This window comes from Gadus morhua, chromosome 5, assembly GCF_902167405.1.
Source record: "Gadus morhua chromosome 5, gadMor3.0, whole genome shotgun sequence".
In the NCBI taxonomy this organism is placed as follows: Eukaryota; Metazoa; Chordata; class Actinopteri; order Gadiformes; family Gadidae; genus Gadus; species Gadus morhua.
In genome coordinates, this window is record NC_044052.1 from 11,334,969 (window position 1) to 11,358,611 (window position 23,643).

Below are 23,643 nucleotides of genomic sequence, written 5' to 3' on the forward strand. Positions count from 1 at the left end.
GGGGCGACGCCATGACGCCATTTTACGGACATTCTCATTGGAAGAATTCAACGTCGAGGATTGACAGCTCTTTCCGTGCGACACAACATTTCATATCTCATCATTCTTCTTATTCCTATGACATGGGGACATTGTAACGCGACAAATAAACAGGTAATGTAATTTATACGTGTTCGTATTTAACATGGATATCTCCATGTGTATGTATCTCTAAATATACTGAGCACGCTAAATTGTATGATTAGTCCATTATACTTCCAATGGTTCAGTCAAATGCAATGTTTCTTTACATTAACTCATAAAAACATAAGCACATCGGTAAACATCATTAGTATTTCGTTTGTCTATTAATGGTTGCACATTTGACACAGAACTGTCGTCCCACAGGTATATCGTATTCGCCAGTCATGATGAGTAAATTCATGAACGTGTTGAGGAGCTGGCTGCTGATGGTGTCGCTCATCGCCATGGGGAACACAGTGCAGAGCTTCAGGGACCACAGCTTTCTGTCGGAGAAACTTTACACAGGGATGCCACAGTTTGGTGAGAAACGTACTTTCATGTATTTTTAGCAGTAAAAGGAAAAATGTGCATTAATATATGTGAATTTGTGTAAATATTTGTGTTTATATTTGTGTTTATATGTATTTGTATACATAGGGCCTGTGTGTGTGTGTGTGTGTGTGTGTGTGTGTGTGTGTGTGTGTGTGTGTGTGTGTGTGTGTGTGTGTGTGTGTGTGTGTGTGTGTGTATAATTATTAAGCATTTATATATTATATAATGTATTATATAACATTTCTGAAACTTGGTATGTAGTTAAAAATTAGGTACTGCATAACCAATAAAGTACAAACCAATATACGCCTACAAAGGTTTACCAATTTCTAATCATGATAATTATTATAGTGATTATTATTAATCTTATTTGTTTCCCAATCTAGTGAATGGCCTCCAAGCACGAACATTCGGAATCTGGACATTACTAGCATCTATTATACGCTGTGCGTGTGCCATCGACATCCACAATAAAACGTAATATTGACCAACAAACAGCCTACAGCAGTCTACTCTGTCTGATGAAATATTCGAGATGATCTATAACTCATCCAATGCAAATAAAACAAAGAACCTTGCCGTGATTCTGCCAGGCTCTACCACATCACCCTGTGGACCTTTGTGTTGGCGCTGGGTCACTTCCTGTCTGAAGCCTTCATCTACAAAACCGCTCCCGTCACCATAGGAGTGATGGCACCGCTTATTGTCGCTAGTGAGTACTTCGTTATACTGCATTACCGCCACAATATTGTTTTTTTTTTACCAAGATGCAATTTGCAGACTTTAGGAGTGCGTTACTCGTAACTTTGAGGTATTTAATGAGAATAAACTTGATATATCTTTGGTTGTTTCTCTCAAGGCGTTTCTATCGTGGGGATGCTGATTGGATACCAGTGTATTTCCGAACACCAGGAAGAAGTTACAGTGCGACAGAAGAAGCGGAATTAAATAAACACGTGGAAAGAGTCCCGCCAACTCACGCCCTAGTTACTGCTTTAAGCCTGACAACAGGATTCTCAGCAAAGTCAGACTGGGGACATGTTGCATAATGGATTTAACTTTATTTTACCTTATCCACGTGTTTGGTATTGTATTGTGATGTTCTAGATTTAATATCAGTATCACCTAACCCAGTTTTGAGAATGTTATGATTATGCAATTCCATTGGCTTTCTTGTCAAGAAAGCCAATGTCAAGAAACATTTGACATGCAGGAGTATCTGGTGAAAAATGTTGCCATCTGTTGACCAATTGTTTGAAGGGTAATGAGAAATATAAGCTCTTGATGTGTATTACAGAGTAATCACAGAATATTCACCAATAAACCTTTTGAGTACCAGTTTCATTATGGTTGTATTATTGCTTTTATTTCATACTTTATCAAAACAGGTAATTTACATTAATATCACCAATATATTACATAAAATGCATCCACTGTAAATGATTGAACACAAGTTGTCTTTTCAGAATCATATGCATGTAAATGGGTTTACATGAATATTTCCCACACAACCACACCAGCATATTTAAATAACAATAGTAAACAGACTTAGGTTTCACCTTTAAAATGTAGTCAGATGCACGGGCCTAGCCCGCAGATTGAAAGGTGATTAGAGATATGTAATTGATTCATTTGAGGAGGCCGGTGATGTGCTTGAAACAGCCATCACAGAAATGGCAGTGTTTAAAGTAGAATTAGAATACACATTCTTAAATAAGAACAAAGTAATACCTTTATCAATGTAAAGAATTGGAATATTCAGCGATTCGAAATGTCAGTAAAATATTAAAAACACTTGATTAAAAATATTAGAAAAATAATTTGGCGAGGAGCAGGTAAAATAAGAGATAAAGAACACTTAAATACAATCATTCTTAATAAATGTGTCAACAATTATACATTTCAAATTCTATTTGACAACACTCCCAAACCAACAGGACTAACACATAAAGAAATTATGTGTGCAATTACAAGTGCAACTGATGCTACTACACATGACAGTTTGAACACATTTGTACCAATGGCTGCTTTATTCCATCCAGCATTTGGTATGAAGGCCACCCTCCGGTTCCTACATGGCTGAGAATGGTTGAGCCAATAAGCTCATCAACCACTAGATAAAAGGCTTGGCTTTCACCAGTGCGGGGGTTCACCGATAAGGAGGGAAACCATTGGTGAAAAGATGGAACCGTAAGCCTTTAGGGCGGGGTCGTTTCTCATTGCCGAGGTAGAGTTTCACTCCGACTATCTGATTGGATTACTTAGCAGCCATTGCGCGACACTTTGGTCACAAGTCCAACCAGTATGATAGTTTTAGTATAAACACAAATCCTATCTTATTCAGTTTGTATGTGTTCCTCTTCAAATGAGCATTTAGGGAAAGCAGCTTGCTGTTCACCACCATTATGTTTGAGTGTGCACCCGAGTAATTTGCCTGTTTTCTTCATGCTGTCTGAGGCTGTGAAGAGTCGTCCGGCTCCTCAGACAAGACGTTTAGAACAGGTCTGCCTCACAACCTGGCCTCTTTCGGTGTTGTAGGATTATCGACACCGTCATCCAGGCTTGATTTTTTCTGTGAAATGTATGAAAGATAAGATTAGCATGAAGAATAGTTCCCTATATCAAACATGCATGTAAATACATATTGACTTGCATCTTACATCAAAACATTAAGCTAATGTGCCGACTAATTAACATATATGACCTGGAAACAATTAATCAACAGCCTTGGCAGAAACACAAATTCCACTGAGGTCAAAAACTTTGAGTAATATCTAAAATATTAAATGTGCATTGACGTCCAGTGCTAAGTAAAAGGAGAAAATAATAAAATGGAATCGGCCAACCATTTATCACATAACCACTTACTACATAATAAATTATATTAGGTTACGAGGTTAAATAAGGCTTTACATACTAACATACTAACATCTGAGATGATTCGATCAATAAATCATTGATTGAATAAATCAAACTAAATAAGTCAAATCACGTACCCTACATTGAGTCCTAGGAGAATACTAATCAATCGGAACACCACATTAATGCACATGCATGACAAAAAACTCATAAATGAACACATCACTGCATTCATTTTAACTGGATAAAGTACATAAGTTAAGATGTGCATGACCTCACCAAAGACATGCCCCAGTGAGTTAAGAGGTTTATTATCCAGAACGATACGGAAGACTAGCCTTCACGACTCACAAATAAAAGTCTGGTACCGCTTAGATCATTCTAGATTTCCAATAGGCGTTATCTCTGGGCTCGGAACCCTGGCTAAATCACAGCCTTTACATTGGGGTTAAAGTTACAAAGCGGAGAAAATTCCACTGGACAAAAGTATTTATCATCGTTAAAAAGGTATTCTCAGAATATGTATCTCATCTGAGTTGAACTGTCTGTATTATATTATAAAGATAAAGTGTCATTTGTTTCAATGTGTATTTTGTGATATTTGAACATGTGGTCTTTAGTTTTGCCTCAACATCAGACACCAGAAGGCCCTACCTGAGCATATGTGTGCGTTCTGTTTTAATGAGGCGGCGGGCTAGTGTCATAAGCGCTGTTGCAGAGGCCCCCGGATGATGTGGCCCCGTACTCCCTCGCCGAACACAAGGAACCTGTAGGCTGCAACCATAGCTTGGGGTTCAGGCACCGGTATCCACGGTGCCTGAACCGAGCTCTCATCAACCAACAAAACCCCAAGTTAGCATACATTATGCTTACCGCTATATACCATATGCTAACCACTATATACCATATTTTACCTGCCTACCCCTTGCTAACTGCTTTTCACCCTGTGCTTCCTTTCATATTAATAGCAGGTATATATCCATTAGCACAGGGTAGGCCTATAGCAGTTAGCATATGGTAGATAGCCTGTATGCCATATATGTTATGCCTACCACCTTCTATACACCATATAGCTATAAGCACTTACCATAAGCAATTGTAACTTCCCATTATAAAATAATAAATAACGTAGGTAAATCTATAATAACTTGAATTAAAACCGAAAAAAGTGAGCTTTAAATCAAAGGCTTGGGAGTTTTATTAGTGAGACATCATTTAGTTTTAGTTCAGAATGTGCTGAAAAGATAGGGGAAATTTTTAAGCGCATGCAAAGTGTGAATTAATTTGTTTAAAATGGTTGTGTGGTTAATGTTCATATTTGATCTTGGCCTGTTTAGTAGTGTCCCAGCAATGTTATCAAAACAGACTTTGTTTTTGGCACCATACAAAATAAAAACAAAACAAAACAAAGCTGTAACAATGCTCATCCAAATACCCAAAAGCAGGAGAAACCTCAGAGGCCTGTCATTGTGGAAGCCAGCCCAGATAGCCTTCCGATGCCACTGAAGGCAGCCATGCAACCAGGCAGCCATGCCATCAGACAGCCACGCTACCAGGCAGCACACCTCCTTTCAGAGGATTAAGCGTCTGCTCCAAGACAGCCATAAAGTATGCAGCCATGCAACAGAGCACCCCACCTCCTCCAAACAAATGCACAGTGGACACAGACACACACACACACACAGGTATACTTACGCTCCCCCTCTGTGGGTCACATGATGCATTGGCATTTTGCCGTCGAAGATCTGACTTAATGAATCCTGTTGTAAAAACACAATGCAGGCAATAAAACAGCGAGTATTCATGGTTTTACGGCATGATGGAAAAGTAAACGATTTTTGTGTTTACAGGGGAAGGTGAAAATCAGTGTCCACTTGAGGGATAACACGTTATAAAAAAAAAAGTTATAGGCTCAATGGGAAAAACATTAATAAAGCAATACCATCGTTAAGCCACTAGGGGGCAATGCAAGTACACGGATGCCACGTGTTAACGCTATGCATACATGGGCCTATCCTGATATTTAAAAGCACAATATATTTTGTTAGACATGTTAGACAGAAATAGCTTTTTTAGAGGTTAGGTGTGCTCTACCTGTCAGTATGGTACCAATGAGTAGGAAGACGCAGAGGAAGATGTTTCCAGCCAGCGTGCCCCATTTATCCATGATCTTTCCTTGGCTGATGGTGAAAATGATTCCAAACAGCTGGAGGGATATTTGTTCAAAGGTTACCATGAGAGACAAAACAACTTTCTTTTTTAAATCACTGGTCCCATCAACAGGTGCATGAAATTAGTATAAGTAGACTTCAAAGAGGTGTCATTTTATTTCAAACACAGGGGCCGTCGTAAGCCCAGGGCCCAATCCCAATCCCCCCCTAGCCAAAGGCTCATGGCGAGCAGAGCAATATTTTGTGTGACAACGGTACGGGACTGGGAGGTATGATGGGTCACAGAACAGAGCCTGTGCCTCTGATTTGGCAGTGGTCCGCAAAGGTCCACAGTGGTCAGCTTTTGCGTGGTCAGTGCCTTTTAACCTGAGCGGCCCCAAGCAGGGTCCTCTTTGTGTATCGTATGGCCACACTACATATTGGGCTGATATCTTCTGCCCATGTCCTGCTAGGCGGAGCAGTCGTTAGTGTTGAGTGAGACCTGTGTTGGTCCAACGAGGAGGACATCAGAGCTGTTCAAACATAACTGCTCGCCAATCGACAAACTCTCCCAGGTAAGACGTTCTGTCTATAGACTGTATTAATTGCGGCAGGGCGTTCATTTTGTCAAATAAAAACCGTTCCAAGAGACAGTGTCCCTATAACACAACGAAAACATCTCAATAGCACAGTATGGTGAATAATGTCTATAGAGTCCACCGCAAGAATACACTTTGTTGCACAAATGTAATATTACTCTCCTCGTGGAGCCTCCCGAAATGTCTTCACACTTTGTTGCTCAAACTTAGTATATCTCTCTACCTTGAGCCTCCCGAAATGCCTTGCGATATTGATATCCCCCTTCCCCCCTGTGGACTGTTTTAGTTGTTTTATTTTTCTTATGCTTTGTGTGTAGGCTATGTGTGACTGTAGGCTACTGCTGCCTGCCTTGGCCAGGACACTGGAAGAGGTGTTTAATCTCAAAGATAATTATTATTTTCCACTAACCAATAGTAGTTGCCTTGCAAGTTAAAATGTCAATGCACTTTTCAGCCCTGAATAACAGTGAAAGCTATTAAATAATTGATTTTCATGCATAGTGTACTACACTTTCCAGTGGACAATTACCCCTGTTACCATAAATTGACTATATAATGTAATCAATGCTCACACACTAGCTGCTTTCAGACACATATGTAAGTCCTGATATTCTCCTGATGTGCGGTATGTGTGAACAACATATCGAAATTTAAATTACCTTATATGTGAATGAGGAGTAGAAAGTCGGTATTTCTCACACCGCTTCAAAGTTATTTAAATGTTGGCACTGCTTTTAAGAGTCATTTGTGGTGAATGAATGTTATACTTTGTAACATTATAGGCAAAATGTTATCATATTATGCGTCCAGAAATTTGTTACATTGTCGACTGGGGTTTCCACATTATTGCTATGGCTTTGAAAACTCTAGTTACACTAATTACACGTAACCTTCAGTGGTTTACTGGCAGTGTGAACAATCAGTTCTCACCCCTCCTCCCCCCCAAACACACACTAACCTGAGCAGAACAGTTGAGGAGGCCTGAGGAGGTGCCCTCCGACTCTGGGTAGGTCAGCTCCACAGCAAATTCAAACCCCAGAGGCAGGTATCCAGTCATGAAGAACCTGCATCATCCCGGGTCAAAGACAAATTATTACAGGCGAGTGTACCTACTGTTGTACCTACAGCTTGTGATGGGTCAGGGCTTTATATCTGCGATGTAGGTGACCAGTGAGTTTGTACCTACAGCTGGCTCTAGGTCAGGACTTTATATCTGTGATGTAGGTGACCAGTGAGTTTTCTGTCTCACAGCAGGCCTACATGCCAGTAGACCAATAGAAACAACCGGATGCTGTCACCATTGTGTTCATCAGTACGTACCCTAGAATGGCGGCGGTCAGAAACACGACCCACATGTGGCCCAGATTCAGGGTGAAGGAGTAGACCAGCATCCCGATGAAGGTGAGGAGATACACCGCAAAGGTGGTTTGTCTGGAGAAGAAAGGTAGAGAAAACAAAAGGTTGCTTTGAGTAGAGGGGTTTCACAATGCTGAATATTACAATTTAAACCATCTTAAATCACATGCATTGTGTGCAATCATAACCGCTTTCTTTTAATACATTTTATTCAAACTATATAGTTGGCATGAGGAATTCGGTCATGGATAAAAGCAGAGTACACCGGCCAGAGAAGTCCCCTTTATATTAACATCGTCACATTTCAAAATAACACACAAAACTTTATTTGGATTGTTTAGATATAATATAATATTTATATATACGCACTGTTTTTCGTATTAGACGTTTCACTGGATGCTTTTAGGAAAAGCAGGTGGTTCGGAATGCCAGCCGCACAGGTGATTACGGTTTGCATTGCACTGCTTCCTTAGATCAGAATACACCTTCCATCTAGCCAAGAGCGTTGCTAACAGCTAGACACAGACCCCCTTCCCAAAGGATTCCTTCCATTGGCAGCTTTGTAGAAAAAGCTTTTATTGACGGAGACGTCTCCAAACAAGCTTCTTCATCGACTGTGTCGAGTGAAGTCCTTGAGGATGAAGAAAGAACTGACCTTGAGGATGAAACTATGTGCTTCATGATATTTTAAGCGGACTGATTTTCGCAAAAAATAAATAATAATAAAAAGGTAATGAGGTAAAATCCTCTACATAACCCTAACCCTAGATATTGCATATTCCCTATAAAAACCCTTGGGGCCGGCTGTGCATAGCTTTGACATATGGTGTTAGGGAAAGGGGATCTGGCACAGCAAAGTTAGCGGAAAGTTAACTGCAGTCCTAAATTAATTTAGGCTCATCCAGAAAAGCACGTCTAGAGACTGAGAATAGAGCTCTGTGTGTACAAGATAACTGTGTTTGTTTATCTTCCACCTCTGAAACCATTGTTGGTCTGTGCTTGAGCAAACAGCACGTGTCCACCTACCCGTCTGAGAGTCGTTTAGCCTCAGAGTTCATCAAGTTAAACCCCTTACTTGTAGGTCTTGGTTTTGTCCATCCATATTCCACAGATGAGGGACCCCACCATGCCGGCGATGACAATCGTCAGCCCGATTCTACCAGCATTCACCTCTTCACCCTAGGAGGGAAACCTCAGGTTAGCTCGTGGCCTTCTCAAACCCATCATCTTATCAGGAAGGACCTGGTTTATCACGCATTAACAGGAGTCCACCGCCTGTTCTATGCGTCTCAGTCGTACATTTGGTTATTTATTAAATCGGTTTGTCTCACAGAGATAAATAACCCAGGCAGGATACTGCTTTTATGAGGCGCTATGTTGACATGGAGCATAGCATTAACCAAATAATACTTCTGCAGAGGAGAGATAATAACATTAACAAACTGACCGAAAGATAGATATACAAATATCAAGGGATCCCATTATCAAGAACTCCTTAAAACATCTACGACACCAATTGCTTGATCAGCCGGTCCGAGTCCATCATAGCCCGCACCTGAATGAAGATGGAGATGGGGAAGGCAGTAGTGGGAGCTGGAACTCACCGGGTATTGCTCTGTGATCATTCGGTTGAGCAGCGTGGACACGGCGTAGAAGCAGCCCACGTTCAGCCCTGCAGAGAGCAAAGATAACACCATCTTACCAGTTCCATTATCTCTTCTCTCACACACAACTTGTTGGTAACAAGTTGTTACATGTAACAAGTTGTTACTCATCAGCTGTAACCGCAAGTGAAGGACCGAAAGCATGTTTATTGCACTATTGCTCTTATAATTATAATAATTATTACTGCTGCTATTCAATTTTCATTAAGATTTATATTTATTTAAATTGCATTACGTTTTATAGATAATATATCTTGTTTGCTGCTGCTAGGCAGAGGAGCCAATAAAAATAATAGTAGTACCGTATATATACCGTATATACACAAACAAATCGATGGAGGATGTTTTGGACTGCATCCTTAAATAGACCCCCCACCCACCCACCCACAGCCTAACATACATTATTGTGTCCATGTTTATTATGTCTGTCTGATTCTCTGTCTGTCCACTAACTCATAGTTTGAAGGGAGTTTGATAGAGAGAGAGACCCCCACCGTAGGTGAGCACCATGAGCATGAAGGACTTGTTGCAGAGCAGCCTGCCGATGGAGGCCTTGTAGGAGTACTGGTCCGGGGAGAGGCTCCTGGCCTGGGCCTGGGCCTGGCTGGGGGGAAGCTCCGGCTTCTCCTGGAACACTGGAGGGGCCCACAACCACAAACGTCATCTCTGTCCACGTGGAAACAGCCTCCTCCAAAGTACACACTTATTGTCAAATGCCTTGTGTATTTTTACAGTGAAGATGATATAACCAAGAACTTATACGCAGTGTGTGTGTGTGTGGTGTGGTGTGGTGTGGTGTGGTGTGTGTGTGTGTGTGTGCAACCCGGCTCCGGCACAGCGCCCCTGGAGGCCCAGGGGAAAGGTGATAGACGGGGAATACTACCCATTTCCCCCAGAGGGACCAAGTGTGCAACACCTGAGCAGCAGGTGGAGAAGCAGGCTTCAAGAATCTAATGTGGCTCTCGTGTGGAAAAACTGGTCCTCGAAGGAGAGAGACACAGGAATACCCTGAGGTGATTCCACCCAGAGGGTCACAGGAATACCAGCGGGACGGGATTCCGCCCAGTGTGGTATTGTCTCTGTACACGACACTCTACTGCCCTACTTCTGTACCGTCTCTCCTGACATTTTACTCATCGCTCAATGATCAAACCACACATCTGACAACATTTGTGCCCTTGTATTTTCTATATTACATTGTAGCCCTCAATGAAGAATTGACAGTGATTATTACATTTCTTTGCATGTTTAAAATATACGTCCTGTAATTAACATTACATGTTTAGTGAAATAAAGGAAAGAGGCAATGGTGAATAATTACATCTACTCTGATGTATGTCCATAACTTGACTCATACGCCTTGTAAGCAAAGCTCTAGTTACATGTTTTTGCGATTCCCCGGCCAACTCATAAACATCACTGATACGGTACAAGTCTGTCCTCAGATGAACCCATTAAACTACACTCTCGTCCTTCTTCTTCACACACTAGGGAACCTCAATTACAGTAAGTGTTCATGGTCAGTCAAAAGTGTTAAGTTCACCTTTTGTGTCATTTCATTACAATCGCTATGTTGCGTTACCAAGCATAAAAAGGGAGATGAGCAGAGAGTGAGAGCATTTCCATTTCTAACTCGTATTGGCTATCTTTGCCTTTCCATGTCTCTCTGAATTATTGACACGGTCATTTGAGCGTGACCGCAAGGAAGGACAAGCACAAACAATTACACTATATCCCTCATTGATGCAACAAGGCTCTGCTGGATGGGCATTAGTAAAAATATCTTCACATGGAAGATCTACGGATTGCCCTAGAGAGTACTGGATTAACATCCTGTATTAACCAAACAGAAACCAGACCTAACATAACCAAACCCAACCTTAATAACAGTCAACCGGCACCGGCCTACTTTCTCAAGGTGCATTGTTACATTGGTGTGCTTCTCTGACTGCCGGTCAGTTCCACTCCCATGAGGGAGTTAGAGCAGTGATGTGACTGAGCCTAGGGGCGGAGCTGAGTTATGGCCAGAAGCAGCAATTACACCGATTACCATGGCTGCTGCTCGCCCAGTGGGTTGTACAGGGCAGTTGTAGACAACGAAGCTCAGACAGTGTGAAACAGTGGGAGGACCGGTGAGCGGGTGAAGAACAACCAACACCAGAAAAGAATACCTCAAACAAATCAATGTGTGTCTTTGCTTCTAGCACTACACAATCTCCATTGTAACAATTTAAGTCACAAAGGCAAGCGTAATTTAATAACATTTTTTATTCCCTACACACTGGAGGGTAAAGGAATCAGAGATTGTCTGGACTGTGGGATTATTACAAAGTAAGCAACATTTAAATAGAAGAATTTGCTTTGACGCTGTTCAGCATGTGCTCTGAGGACTTACCGATGACCACCAAGACGAAGATGAGGGTGGCCACGCCAGCGGTGATGTAGAACATAACGCTGATGTGGTACGCCAGCTCCTCCACATCGTCCACGTTGGGCACCAGGATGGGGGGCAACAGGAACCCGATGGCGATGCCCACCTTTGGGTGATGAGGAAAGCAGAAAACGTGTTGATTAAACTTAAGCATCTCCAGACACATCAACACACTCACTTTGACCCACTCAAACAACTTAATTGTATGGCAAACATGGAACATGTTAGCAGAGAGAGATGGAATCTAAGTTGTGAGCGAGTAAAGCACAAACCACAAAGCATTGCTTGGGGCCAGTCAGCAGGTGCGCGCTACAGAACAAATGCATGCGTTATAAAGAGACCGTTTTATTAATGCGAAAGTTTATATAAAGTACAAAGGAAGAGACAGGGTCATCAGGGTTGCACTGCAAACTCCTGTCGAGTTCTGCAAGAACGCGTCTTTCCCTGATACAAATTAGAAAAAACGTGGGATGAGTTTGCAGCTAAATAGCCCACATAGTTTAGACAATCTCTCCTTTTACACCACACATTACGACTCGACCACTTCTCGAGTCAAATCTGCTGAGGAACTGTTCTTCTGCGTTAACCAATGTTCTCTTTGTCCCGAGATGTAGGTCCCCTGTTGTGAACAAGGCACCACCCTCTCAATATGAGCAGCGCAACCACGTCCCAGCTCGTCATCTAGTAATGTAGTTCAGTTAATGAAGGAACACAGGGCTCTCTGCTTAGATCACTGAGACGGACACTTGTAGCATGCATTCACCCAAGCCAAAGGAGTGTGATCGTTGGGAGACAGAGGTTTGAGTGTTGAAAAGTCAGTTGTCCTGGCTCCTAATTTGAATTAAAAATACCGCTGACTTTTACTCAAATCAGGTTAAAGTAAACAATTTCCCCCATCAATAGGTTCAAATATTTTCACAAACACCATCCATAATAGGGACTCTCTTGTGTAATGTTTGAGGCAGTCTCCAAAAGTAGACCAAACATTGCAGAAAGTGCGTTGTGACAACTTTCTTTGATGGGAGGGCCACTGGCTGTAATTTGTGCTTTACCCCAAGTGTTACCCAAGCAGAGAGAGAAATTCACTTCTGGAATCCCAGTGACTTAAGAGAAACAGATTGTATTAAGAGGAGGAAGAAATTAGTTTTTGCAAGGGAAAAAACATCAAAGGAAAGCGATCATGCGTTAAGGAGGGCAGATGGGGGCAAAGAAAAGATCCCTAAGCAAAGCATTGCTCTTGGAAAAAGTGCTGAGCCACATCCCGCACATAATACAGCCACAGTAACCTATTTTGCAAAGCATTGCTCATACACACCAACTCAGAAGAGTACCACGGTACACTGAGGTCAACACAAGTTGGCATGCAGCCTATTTGAGCGCAGTGGATACGAAGACACACCTGGTTTCCCAAAACGCCAATGGAACAGGCGGTGGAAACCTCCTGCTGGCCAAACCACAAGGAGGCCAGCCTGGACGGGATGCCCAGGAGGAACACAGTGCCCACCGAACACACAAACTGTCCCAGGAAGGTGACGGCGAACATGTCGGGGTGGGCCGTGCTCGTCTTGATCCAGGCTCCGATGCAGTTGAAGGCCGAGCCCACCACCACCACATCCCGGAGCCCGCGGTTGTCCAGGAACCAGGTGACAGGCAGGATGAGCGGGATGTACGTGAGGAAGTAGATCATGGACAGCCAGTCGACGCAGATGGCGTTCACGCCGTAGAAACGCACAAAGATGTTGCTGATGATGCTGTACTGAAGCCACATGAAGGCGTTGCTCATGGAGAACGTGCCGAAGACGAAGAGCATGAGCCAGCGTCGTTTGTACAGCCGAGTCTCCATGAGGGGGAAGAGAGGAGAGCCGTCTGGGGCAGAGGGCACGGTGGATAGCCCATCCTCCTCATCCTCCTCCACCTTCAGCTGGTGGTAATTTCCCACCTCGTTTCCTCGCTCCATTCGCTCAGGGTGAGAGTCTACCACTAAGGCCTGGGAATTACTATCCAACCAGTTTGGATGTTTGGATACTCGTAAGTACAGAATAGCTATTCCTCCATTCTATGAGTTTTTGAGAAAGAAGTACCCTCTTGTCTTTGAGTTAGCTCACAGAAGGTGCTCCTGAACACGACTTCCTGAATAGTAACTGCTGATAATTCAGGGGAATAGTTTAAATACAGCGTGTGGTGTTCCAGAGCTCTGAACAAGCCAAGCCTGTTTTGCTCTGACACACTTGGCCAGTGTACTTTAAAAGTCATGTGACAAAATAATGGTAGAACTTGTGCATCTCTAGAGACGCCAGCCTTATTTTCTAGGTTGCACTACTCGAGGACACCTGGTGTGTGTAACTCAACTATTACTATTGAAACATGGTAACTATGATTCTTTATTATGTGAAAGGCAATTATGGTGGGAAGAAAAAGGGGAAGGCAAGACAGAGAAACAAAAGTCCACTGAGAATGACACTCCACAGACTGCAGGGTCATCAGAAATATATGCACCATATGCTGACGTCCGTTGGACATTGAAGAAGATTAAAAAATGGTTTGAAAATATAGTACTTTTGGCATGAGAAACAAACTCTTTTGAAAACTTGAGAATGTTCATGTTTCTCTCACACTCGTAGTGGTAGACAAACCTTTGATAGAAAGTGTCATAGGCCTGTACGTTATAGGATGATAGGTCCCAAGTCATGAAGAAACTAACCTTCTTCCGTGTTGTTAATATTTACATGGGTTCTGCTATGAACAAGCTACATCATGTGTTTGTTACACTACTGAATGTCTATGTCCACTTGATAAAAAATATATTTTAGCAGCGCTCTTACGCGAATTCACTTCATTTCTATCTCCCGGTTACTTCCAAAAATGAGGATGAAAAAAATAAAGCAAAAGCATATCCTATCATTTACCAGTGGAAAACTCGGACGATATTCACAATAAACTAAACATTATCGGCAGTTGTAACGATTGCCAGTGCATGCGAGTCTTGTGATTCGTGTCTCTCTAGTGTTAACGCTGTGTGTCCTGCAACCGAACAGACAGAAAACCCGCAGAAAAGCAGCGTCATCATGGTTTGTAACTAACACATTGCTTAAGTCAAGAGAGTTAGTCACTTTATGTTTACCCCACCTACAAAACTGCCCAAACAAACCACGATATTAGCTATTATAGACTTTTGATAAAGTTTTTTGAACACAACATCGAACCAAGACGTCGACAGCTGACTAACGCAATTGGATGCACTTTGTTTGAAGTCTGATTATTCGGAGTGTGAGCTTCATAAGATAAAAGTCCTCCGGAGTTGAGTGAGGGGAAAAATAAGAGCCTCACATACCTCGAGCCAACAGCCTGACCAACACTACAGCAGCAACACTGAATACCCACGACAGCGGAACGCCCCACACGTCATTTCCTTTACTTGGTTCGCTGTAAAATGCAGTGCGTGTTTTTTTTTGTTTACACGCGTCTGTTTGTGCTTGCATGCATGCATGCGTGTGCGCGTGCGTGCGCGCGCACACGCACGTCATAACACACAAACTCATAACTCACCTGTTCAAACTCGCACACAACGTCTAACTGATCACTGTTTTGATTGTTTTTTTGTTTTTGTTTTATTTATTTCTTATTGCTTATGTTTATTTATTTATTTATTTTTTCCACAATGTCTTGTTTTTTAAAAAAATGTATGATGACTATATGCTCTGTAAGGTGACCTTGGGTGTCTTGAAAGGCGCCTCTAAATTAAATGTATTATTATTATTATTATTATTATTATTATAACATCCTCTTACGCATCTACTCTTTACGCATCTCTCATCTACAGACAAGAGTTGCAAACCCAAAAGTCGGTTTGAGAGGAAAGACAAATTAAATAATAAAAGAAATAGGTAAAATAGGATATAATATTCTATAGGTTACATTATATATTATAGAAACGTCAGCCTACTTGGACGTCCGTGCAAAAACCACAGCAAGCCCATAAATAACATGGCAAAAAGTAGACCGCAGAAAGGCTGCAGACTGAACGCACATGTGTCTCAACGCAAACTTACTTGATTCCCTGCGACTGCGATGGAGACAGCGGTGGAGACCTCTTGGGAGCCGAACCAGACCGACGCTATGCGGGAGGGCATTCCCAGTATGAACACCTGGGCGAGGGCAGACGCAAACTGGCCGAGCGTCCCGACCCAGAATAAATCGGGCCGGACACTGGCCACCTTTATCCAGGCTCCAAGGCAATTAATAGAAGAAGCCACGATGGCCATCACTCGGAGTCCGGTTTTATCCAGAAGCCAGATGGCCAGGAATATGACGGGGATGTAGGTCAGCATGAACACCATTGACATCCAGTCTATAGCGAACGAGTTCACGTTGTAGAATCTCTTGAATATGTTATTGATTATTGCGTACTGGATCCATTGAAACGCGTTACACATGGAGTAACTGGTAAAGAGAAACAACATCACCCAGCGTCGCTTGTACAACTGTGTGTCCACAGGACGCATGTTTTTGCCTAATACCACAATTGTTTTATCGTTTGCATCGGCCTTAACATCCATTTCCCAGTTGCTATAAATAGGCCTTCTTAAACGAAATTATAGGCAACAGATTCCAACTACTTCACTCACTGCATCGATTGCATGAAAATAAAAAGTAAGATCCTCAATCTACAAAAGCCCACTGCTCTCTCCAACATAAAGATAATAATGATTCCACACTGTCGTTTCCACGGTTACAGCTCATTCAAGCAGGCCTACTTCTGCCGCGTAAAAACAAATCCAGTTCATTGGCTACATTACTCCACCTATAAGAATGGATGCATAGGGCTCCCCTACCCCATTGTGATTGTGAATGATGAAACGGGCTACGGCGTAATCCACTCACACTCAATCCCCCAGAATACCGAGAATGCTTTCTAACTGCTGTTGATTAATCGGTTCGTCTCCCTTGCTGATTCGTTTAAAAAATGTTGAAGGTATCTGTATTTCTCAATCAATACGCCCATTTTTGAAAGATAGCCATAGGCTACCCATCTTTGAATTATGTGGACTTATGTGTTGTTTAACGTTCCTGGTTTAATGTGCTTTTGTTATAGTTTATATCTCTAGGGTAAAGTTATATTACTTATAAAGTCTCAAACTCAATAATCTATTAGAAATAAAATGTTCACAATCAATCCTCAACTAAAGATAAGATGTTGTCATCTAATCAGATAAGGAGTTCCTTCTCCTACTGTATGTCCTTCGCTGGCAGCTGCTCTGAACGTTTTTTGATCTGTGAAATTGTTCGGTCTTGTCATTGCTCCTTGGAGAGTGACAAAATGCTTGATTCCCCCCGTTTTCAGATGTTGGTTTATGTGTTTCCGTTGGCTTTCACGACTTCAAAGAGAGGTTAACAAAACCAAGTTAACATTTTATTTCTAATGTGGCGGAAGACATAGGCAGTGATCATTTCCTGTAGCCTATATTTCCAAAAATACCTGGACTCCCGTGATCCATAGCGTTCTGTAAGCACTCTGATTTGCACTCTGATAGTTTGACCACTTGTCAAAGTCTCTCTCATGTTTGATGTCTTTCTTCGTCACAATCTTAATTCTTTGAAATACATGCTACACCTTCATTCACTTTTTATAATATTTCATCACCTACATCATCTATATCTTGATTAATAAATTCTCATTGGTTTGGCTAGACATTGTTATGGCAAGAAATTGTGACTACTAGGACAGATGAGACTTCTAAAAGCAAAAAAAGCACTGGCCACATCATAGTTGTAGAAAATACCCCTATTTAATGTGTAGATACACCAGTCTCCCCTCCAGCAGAGTGAGCCCAGAACAGTTTCACTGAGTCTGTTAACGCAGTTTCAACCCCTCCTCAGAGGGCTATTATCCTAAGGGAAAGGGGGGCACAGTTTCTTACGTCAAAGGTGGGAGATACATACATAAGGGCCAGCGATTCCTGCGCTCTCACCAAACAGATCTATACTGTGGGAGTGTGTGACGTGATGGCTACAGCCAGGAGAATACCACAGGCTGCCACCAGCCCTCCGAGGAGCTGCCACTGCTGAACCTCCACCCAGCCCGTCCAGACACCCCTGCCACGTCCACCGACACCTCCACCAGCCCAGGCCGTCGGCCTCCAGGTTGGAGGGGGAGGGTGGGGTGCTGAGTCAGCCTGGGGAGGGGTTGGTTTTTTAGATGAGGTATGTTAACCCTGAGAAGAGTTTCTCCCCAGCCTCAATGTGGTGTTGTGGGTATGTGAGAGTGTGTGGACAAGGGCTGGTTCAAGCAGACTTAGCTTGATGAGTCAGATTGGACTATTGTGTTGGGTGAGAATGGACACTTGCTGTGCATTAATAAGTCATCAGTGTGCAACCGGTTGAACCGGCCGTCATCATTATTTACGGGCGTTGTCGTTCAATAAGGGTGGGGTGTATAAATAAAAGGTTGGCGAGTGAGCCGTTACCTTTATTAGGCCTAAAAAAAAAAAAAGTTTGGTTCCTGTTGGTTGTCAGTTGAGGTCATAGGTAGGTAGGGAATTTATTTTATTTTTTTATTTTATTTTTTCCAGCGGCAGCGAATGATAGGTAGGTTGTTTTCATTTAAAAACGAGAAAATTCGCTCATCCTTGTACAGAATGAAGAGGTGCTGTACCAAAACGTAATTATAGAGGTGCTGTACCAAAACGTAATTACATAAAAAAAAATATATATATATATATATATTTTTTTTTTATAAAACTCATAAAATAATTTGGTTCGCACATAAATTGACAGGGTCGGTCGGAAACCGGAACCAAACAAAAATTTTTTTTAGGCCTTAACAGACAAAGGCCGACATATACATAAGGGGGTCACTGCTTTCGCATGACTGGTTCACCCCAGGCAAAAGATGAACAAGGGGAACTAGTTAACAGATGGGTTGGCTAGGTAACACAACCTGGAGAAGACAAAGCTTAAATTATGAAAAGTGAACAATATATGGAGTTTACATCATAACCTTGTCTCAAACCTTGTGCCACCCGCTGGTATGACCTTAACCAGTTACCAACTGTTACCCTTTGACTGTATCTCTTAATTTGTCCAAGGCCTCTGAAGAGTGAATGATGTTCTTGAGCTAGTTTTAAACTACATTCTACAGACTTTACTTGGTCTCAGGAGATCGCTATCCTCAGATCAAAGAATGTTTGCCTCCCAGATTTCCTCTAATGACATCCTCTTTATTTAAAAGTACAGCCGGTCCAGTTGGTGTTCAGGTAACCAACACATGGGAGTTGATTAGCCTGAGTTTATGTTTCTTTGTGGTCGGTTCTAATTAAATTGTGTCTCTTATGCTCATTGACTTTCAGTGTCTCTCCACACTCAGGAGGTTTGTATCTAGAACTCATACAGTCAATAAGTCATACTGTGTGTCTCTATCGCTGTCTCGCAGCAGACATTTAATAGCATGGCTACTTATATCACTTCTAATCATATCAGCGTTATTACAGTATGTAATATTATCAAATAGGGTGAAAGCTATGCTGTATTAATCCATAAATTCCTTGCTGATGGAAATAATGGCTCCTTTGACCACAGCTAATCTTATTTTGCAAGGTTCCCCCTCTGGTCTGCACCACTGGACTCATGACAAAAACAACCCAGAAATGTGCCACATATCATCACCCTAAAATCAATATACAACTAAAACCCAATATATTTGAGTATTGTAGAAATAAAACTCCTGTGACGGTTTTCCACCTACTTGACACATAAAAACAGTATAAAAAATAAGAACTTAATATATAGGGAACCCTTTACAACATGGGTACAACAATTATAATTAATTAACATTATTTAATACAGTAATAAGCATAAACTATCAATTAGCTAACAGTTAACAGAGCTGTTATCTGTCGTCAAAACACTCATTCTAAAAATGACTTGTTGAACGTGGTTGTATCTTTACAACATTGGGCGTAGCCTACTAACTGTGCACATAGGCGTACAGTGTTTCCCCCATGTATGGAAGCATATATGTAGCAAAATTCAAATGGCAATGCAATTTGGAATTACATTATGCATTTGACAATTAATTATGCAATTTGATAATGTAATTTGTAAATACGTTATTCAAAGTGTATTTTAACATGCAAAGTGACAATGCAATCCTCAATTCAATTTGCAAAAGTTATAACAATACAAATAGAGAAACATTTTGTCCAATTATTTGAGTTCCTTTATACAAATTGAAAAGCTATAGCGTCCCCGTGATTGCAATCCACTTCGCCACGCTCCGTGTGTTGCGATATTCAAATTACATTTCAATCCGCAAAACGAACGCTTTGCAAAAGATTTGGCAAAACGGAATCCAAAGAGGAATCCAAAGAGGAATCCAAAGAGGAATACAAATAGGAATCCAAAGAGGAATACAAATAGGAATCCAAAAAGTCAATATGCAAAGTGGCAAACGTATCAGCCAATCAGTGTCTGGGCGGCAACTACGTCACTTGCTCGTAATTTCCTTGTTCCCTTCTAGTTCGTAGCCTATGGTCCATGGTCACCAATGGAGATTATTGATATGCTCCGAAGTTTGGCCGATGATGTGGAGAACAATCGAGTTGAAGACACAGATGCAGTAGATAGAGTGCGTGTTCTGGGAGATAGGATAGACGACTTATCCTCACTGGTACGTTTTGACGCCAGTGTGGTATACACAAAGATTTCCCAAGTGCTACAGGCACTGGGTGCAAGACATAGGGTCGGGAGACCCACCGTCTCCACCCACTCCTCACCTACAAAGCTCTCCACAACCTAGCCCCCAGTTACCTCTGCGACCTCCTCCAAGAATACACTCCCTCCCGCTCCCTCCGCTCAACCTCTGCTGGACTACTATGTATCCCCACATCACGACTCATTACGAATGGGTGCCCGGTCATTCAGCTGTTCAGCACCCAGGCTCTGGAACTCCCTCCCCCCACACATAAAACAGTCATACACCATTACAACCTTCAAGTCACAACTCACCTGTTCAAACTCGCACACAACGTCTAACTGATCACTGTCTTGATTGTTGGTTTGTTTTGTCTTGTTTTTGTTTTATTTATTTATTTATTTATTATTATTATTTTTCCACAATGTGTTGTTTTAAACCATTTATGATAACTTTATGCTCTGTAAGGTGACATTGGGTGTCTTGAAAGGCGCCCTTTAAATTAAATTTATTATTATTATTATTACCGTGGAGATACCCTTGGAGACAATAGAAAGTGACGTCCAGACGCTGGCTGATACGTTTGCCACTTTGCATATTGACATTTTGGATTCCTATTTGTATTACTCTTTGGATTCCTATTTGGATTCCTCTTTGGATTCCGTTTTGGATTCCTATTTGTATTCCTCTTTGGATTCCGTTTTTGATTCCGTTTTGGATTCCGTTTTGGATTCCGTTTTGCGGATTGAAATGTCATTTGAATATCGCAACACACGGAGCGTGGCGAAGTGGATTGCAATCACGGGGACGCTATAGCTTTGCAATTTGAATAAAGGAACTCAAAATAATTTGACAAAATGTTATTGTATTTTTATTGTTATAACTTTTGCAAATGTAATTGAGGATTGCATTGTCACTTTGCATATTAAAATACACTTTGAATAACGTATTTACAAATTACATTATGAAATTGCATAATGCATTGTCAATTGCATAACGTAATTACTTATTGAATTGCAAATTGCAAATTGCATTGCCATTTGAATTTTGCTACATATATGCTTCCATACCCATGCGTTACGCATAGAGTAACTGGTGAACAGAAACAGCTCCCCCAACGTCGTTTGTACAAACGTATAAAGAATAAAGGAGTGGTGTCAGCATGTTCCTCAACACTTTGCGTTTCTTCCCCGTCGGCTACAGAATCCAAGTTTAGAGCATTAAGGGCCAAAGCCCATTCAGGCAGGTTAAACGAAGATAATTAGATCTTCTCAACAAAAACTAAAGATTGTAAATCAACAGATAAAGTCAAAGGCGATCGCGAGGCATCGCAGCCTCTGAGGTGATATCGTCCAGACTATTTCACCGAGGTGGTGTTTGAAGTCAGGTGGAACCTCCTCTCCTCCTCCATCAACGGTTGAGAGACACGCGCAGAGATCTCTCTACAGTGCGTCCAGAAGTTTCACTTTGAATTACTTCCACAGATTCCCCTTGTGTTCCCACAGCTGGACGAACAGCTCGACCCCCTTTGTTGACTGGGCCACCTCGGATGCGACTCTGCGCAGCTCGGCGCGTTTAAATTGGTGAAGAAAACGCAAATAACCATATGTTTTGACACGGGGTGTCCAAAAGGGCAAAACTGGGAAAGATCTGCAGTTTAGTGGATGCGGTTAGCTAAGCAGAGGCTGTCCCGGGGAGTCGGGGACCCCCCCTCAGGACGCACGTCTGGGTTAAGACAGGCTAACGCAAATTAACCTATATCTCGGTTATGTATTCAAACCTAAAGACACAGCACAACCTACAAGTAAACTGGGGGAATTGCATGCCAACCTAATTATAACACACCCATTTGGATACATACATTGAATGGAAATTAGAAAAAAATATCACATGACATGGCAGAGAGAGAGAGAGAGAGAGAGAGAGAGAGAGAGAGAGAGAGAGAGAGAGAGAGAGAGAGAGAGAGAGAGAGAGAGAGAGAGAGAGAGAGAGAGAGAGAGAGAGAATACTCTGACCCCCTGCGCACTCTGCGCCCTTCATTTGGTATCATATTTTATACAGAACATTACTTCTGCTTTTCATTTGATGTTTCTGTAAGCCTTCCCATAATAAAATTTCTGTAAGCCAAACATAATGACCCTCATATAGCTTGATAGGGACTTTGACTTAAGTTTGAGGTTCACCCGAAAAATAAACGAACTGATAACATGGGTTACCCATGTTATTATACGACGTTATTGATGAAGAACACATGATGGGTGGCAGATTACTTACTTGATTCCCTGCGACTCCAATGGAGGAGGCGGATGAGACCTCATCGGGGCCGAACCAGACCGACGCGATGTGGGAGGGCATTCCCAGTATGAACACCTGGGCGAGGGCAGAAGCAAACTGGCCCAGCATCGTGACCCAGAATAAATCGGGCTTGACACTGGCCACCTTTATCCAGGCTCCAAGGCAATTAATAGAAGAAGCCACGATGGCCATCACTCGGAGTCCGGTTTTATCCAGAAGCCAGATGGTCGGGAATATGAAGGGGATGTAGGTGAGCATGTACAACATTGACATCCAGTCTATAGCGAACGAGTTCACGTTGTAGAATCTCATGAATATGTTATTGATTATTCCGTACTGGAGCCATTGAAACGCGTTACACATGGAGTAACTGGTGAACAGAAACAGCATCGCCCAGCGTCGTTTGGTCAACTGTGTTGGAGGCATGGTGTTTCCTAATCCCAAATGCGTTCCGTTGTTTGTTCTGGTAGGCTATTAACACCCAGTCTGCTCGCTCCAGCAACAAATTATAATAATTACGAAACCACTGATTATAAATAGCGCCCTCAATACTCGAACTCTGAATATAGAAAAACCAAAACTTTGCTATAGCAACCATCAAAAAGTATGGTTCTCCCCAGCATCACGAGACGTGAACATATTTGACGAAAAGAAAATTCAGCATTAGAGACAGCATTAACTCATTAACTCAAGTACTTTCCTTCGTCCAATGAAGTTCTGCTGCCGGCTGTTTCTTTGAAGGAGTCCCGTTTATTGGGCACCCCAGACCCAAGTCCTAACTCCGTCCAACTAGAAACTCAACCAATGAGAAGAGAGCAGGTGACTTTGTTTATGATTACCCTAAGTGGTGTATTATTCAGTCAATATTTGCCTCTCTCCTCAGTCAATATTTTTGAAAGTATGCCTACCCAACCATTACTCAAACAAGACAATACTACTGTGCAATATTATAAATTGGCTGCCTATGATAATCCATAAATTCCTAAGAATAATGGCTCCTTTTACTACAGCTAATCATTCCTTGAAATGTTCCCACTCTGGTCTG

At 42.0% G+C, this 23,643-nt stretch overlaps 2 protein-coding genes across 5 annotated transcripts; one reads left to right on the forward strand and one right to left on the reverse strand.

Annotated features, from left to right (window-relative positions):
- The first annotated feature begins 6 nt into the window (after positions 1–6).
- Positions 7–1,899, forward strand: erg28 (ergosterol biosynthesis 28 homolog). Of its 2 annotated transcripts, none has more exons than XM_030356318.1 (5): positions 7–153; positions 388–543; positions 942–1,032; positions 1,149–1,267; positions 1,415–1,899. In XM_030356318.1, the coding sequence occupies exons 2-5, from the start codon at positions 408–410 to the stop codon at positions 1,501–1,503; spliced, it is 435 nt and encodes a 144-aa protein (XP_030212178.1). In that variant the 5' UTR covers positions 7–153; positions 388–407; the 3' UTR covers positions 1,504–1,899. The 2 variants fall into 2 exon arrangements, with proteins under 2 accessions (XP_030212178.1, XP_030212177.1); XM_030356317.1 differs by having other exon boundaries at positions 28–153; positions 372–543.
- Positions 1,900–23,580, reverse strand: flvcr2a (FLVCR choline and putative heme transporter 2a). Of its 3 annotated transcripts, XM_030356297.1 has the most exons (12): positions 14,946–15,042; positions 13,014–13,993; positions 11,579–11,720; positions 9,678–9,818; positions 9,124–9,191; positions 8,595–8,698; positions 7,484–7,594; positions 7,122–7,227; positions 5,509–5,620; positions 5,110–5,174; positions 4,069–4,188; positions 1,900–3,127 (listed from the first exon to the last, which is right to left on the reverse strand). In XM_030356297.1, exons 2-11 carry the CDS (start codon positions 13,569–13,571, stop codon positions 4,093–4,095), a joined length of 1,503 nt encoding a protein of 500 aa, XP_030212157.1. In that variant the 5' UTR covers positions 13,572–13,993; positions 14,946–15,042; the 3' UTR covers positions 1,900–3,127; positions 4,069–4,092. The 3 variants fall into 3 exon arrangements, with proteins under 3 accessions (XP_030212157.1, XP_030212160.1, XP_030212159.1); XM_030356300.1 differs by lacking the exons at positions 13,014–13,993; positions 14,946–15,042 and adding an exon at positions 22,578–23,580; XM_030356299.1 differs by lacking the exon at positions 4,069–4,188 and having other exon boundaries at positions 13,014–15,011.
- Positions 23,581–23,643: the final 63 nt, after the last annotated feature.

What these genes read in the sequence shown, in the direction of transcription:
- erg28 (XM_030356317.1), top strand. Translation starts at nt 118, where the DNA reads ATGACATGGGGACATTGTAACGCGACAAATAAACAG. An exon ending in GTAACGCGACAAATAAACAG is followed by an intron (nt 154 to 371) that starts GTAATGTAATTT and finishes CATTTGACACAG; the next exon opens with AACTGTCGTCCCACAGGTAT. An exon ending in CACAGGGATGCCACAGTTTG is followed by an intron (nt 544 to 941) that starts GTGAGAAACGTA and finishes TTCCCAATCTAG; the next exon opens with TGAATGGCCTCCAAGCACGA.
- flvcr2a (XM_030356297.1), bottom strand. Translation starts at nt 13,571, where the DNA reads ATGGAGCGAGGAAACGAGGTGGGAAATTACCACCAGCTGAAGGTGGAG. An exon ending in GCTCATGGTGCTCACCTACG is followed by an intron (nt 9,192 to 9,677) that starts GTGGGGGTCTCT and finishes TGCTCTCTGCAG; the next exon opens with GGCTGAACGTGGGCTGCTTC. An exon ending in CATTGGTACCATACTGACAG is followed by an intron (nt 5,175 to 5,508) that starts GTAGAGCACACC and finishes TTTTTACAACAG; the next exon opens with GATTCATTAAGTCAGATCTT.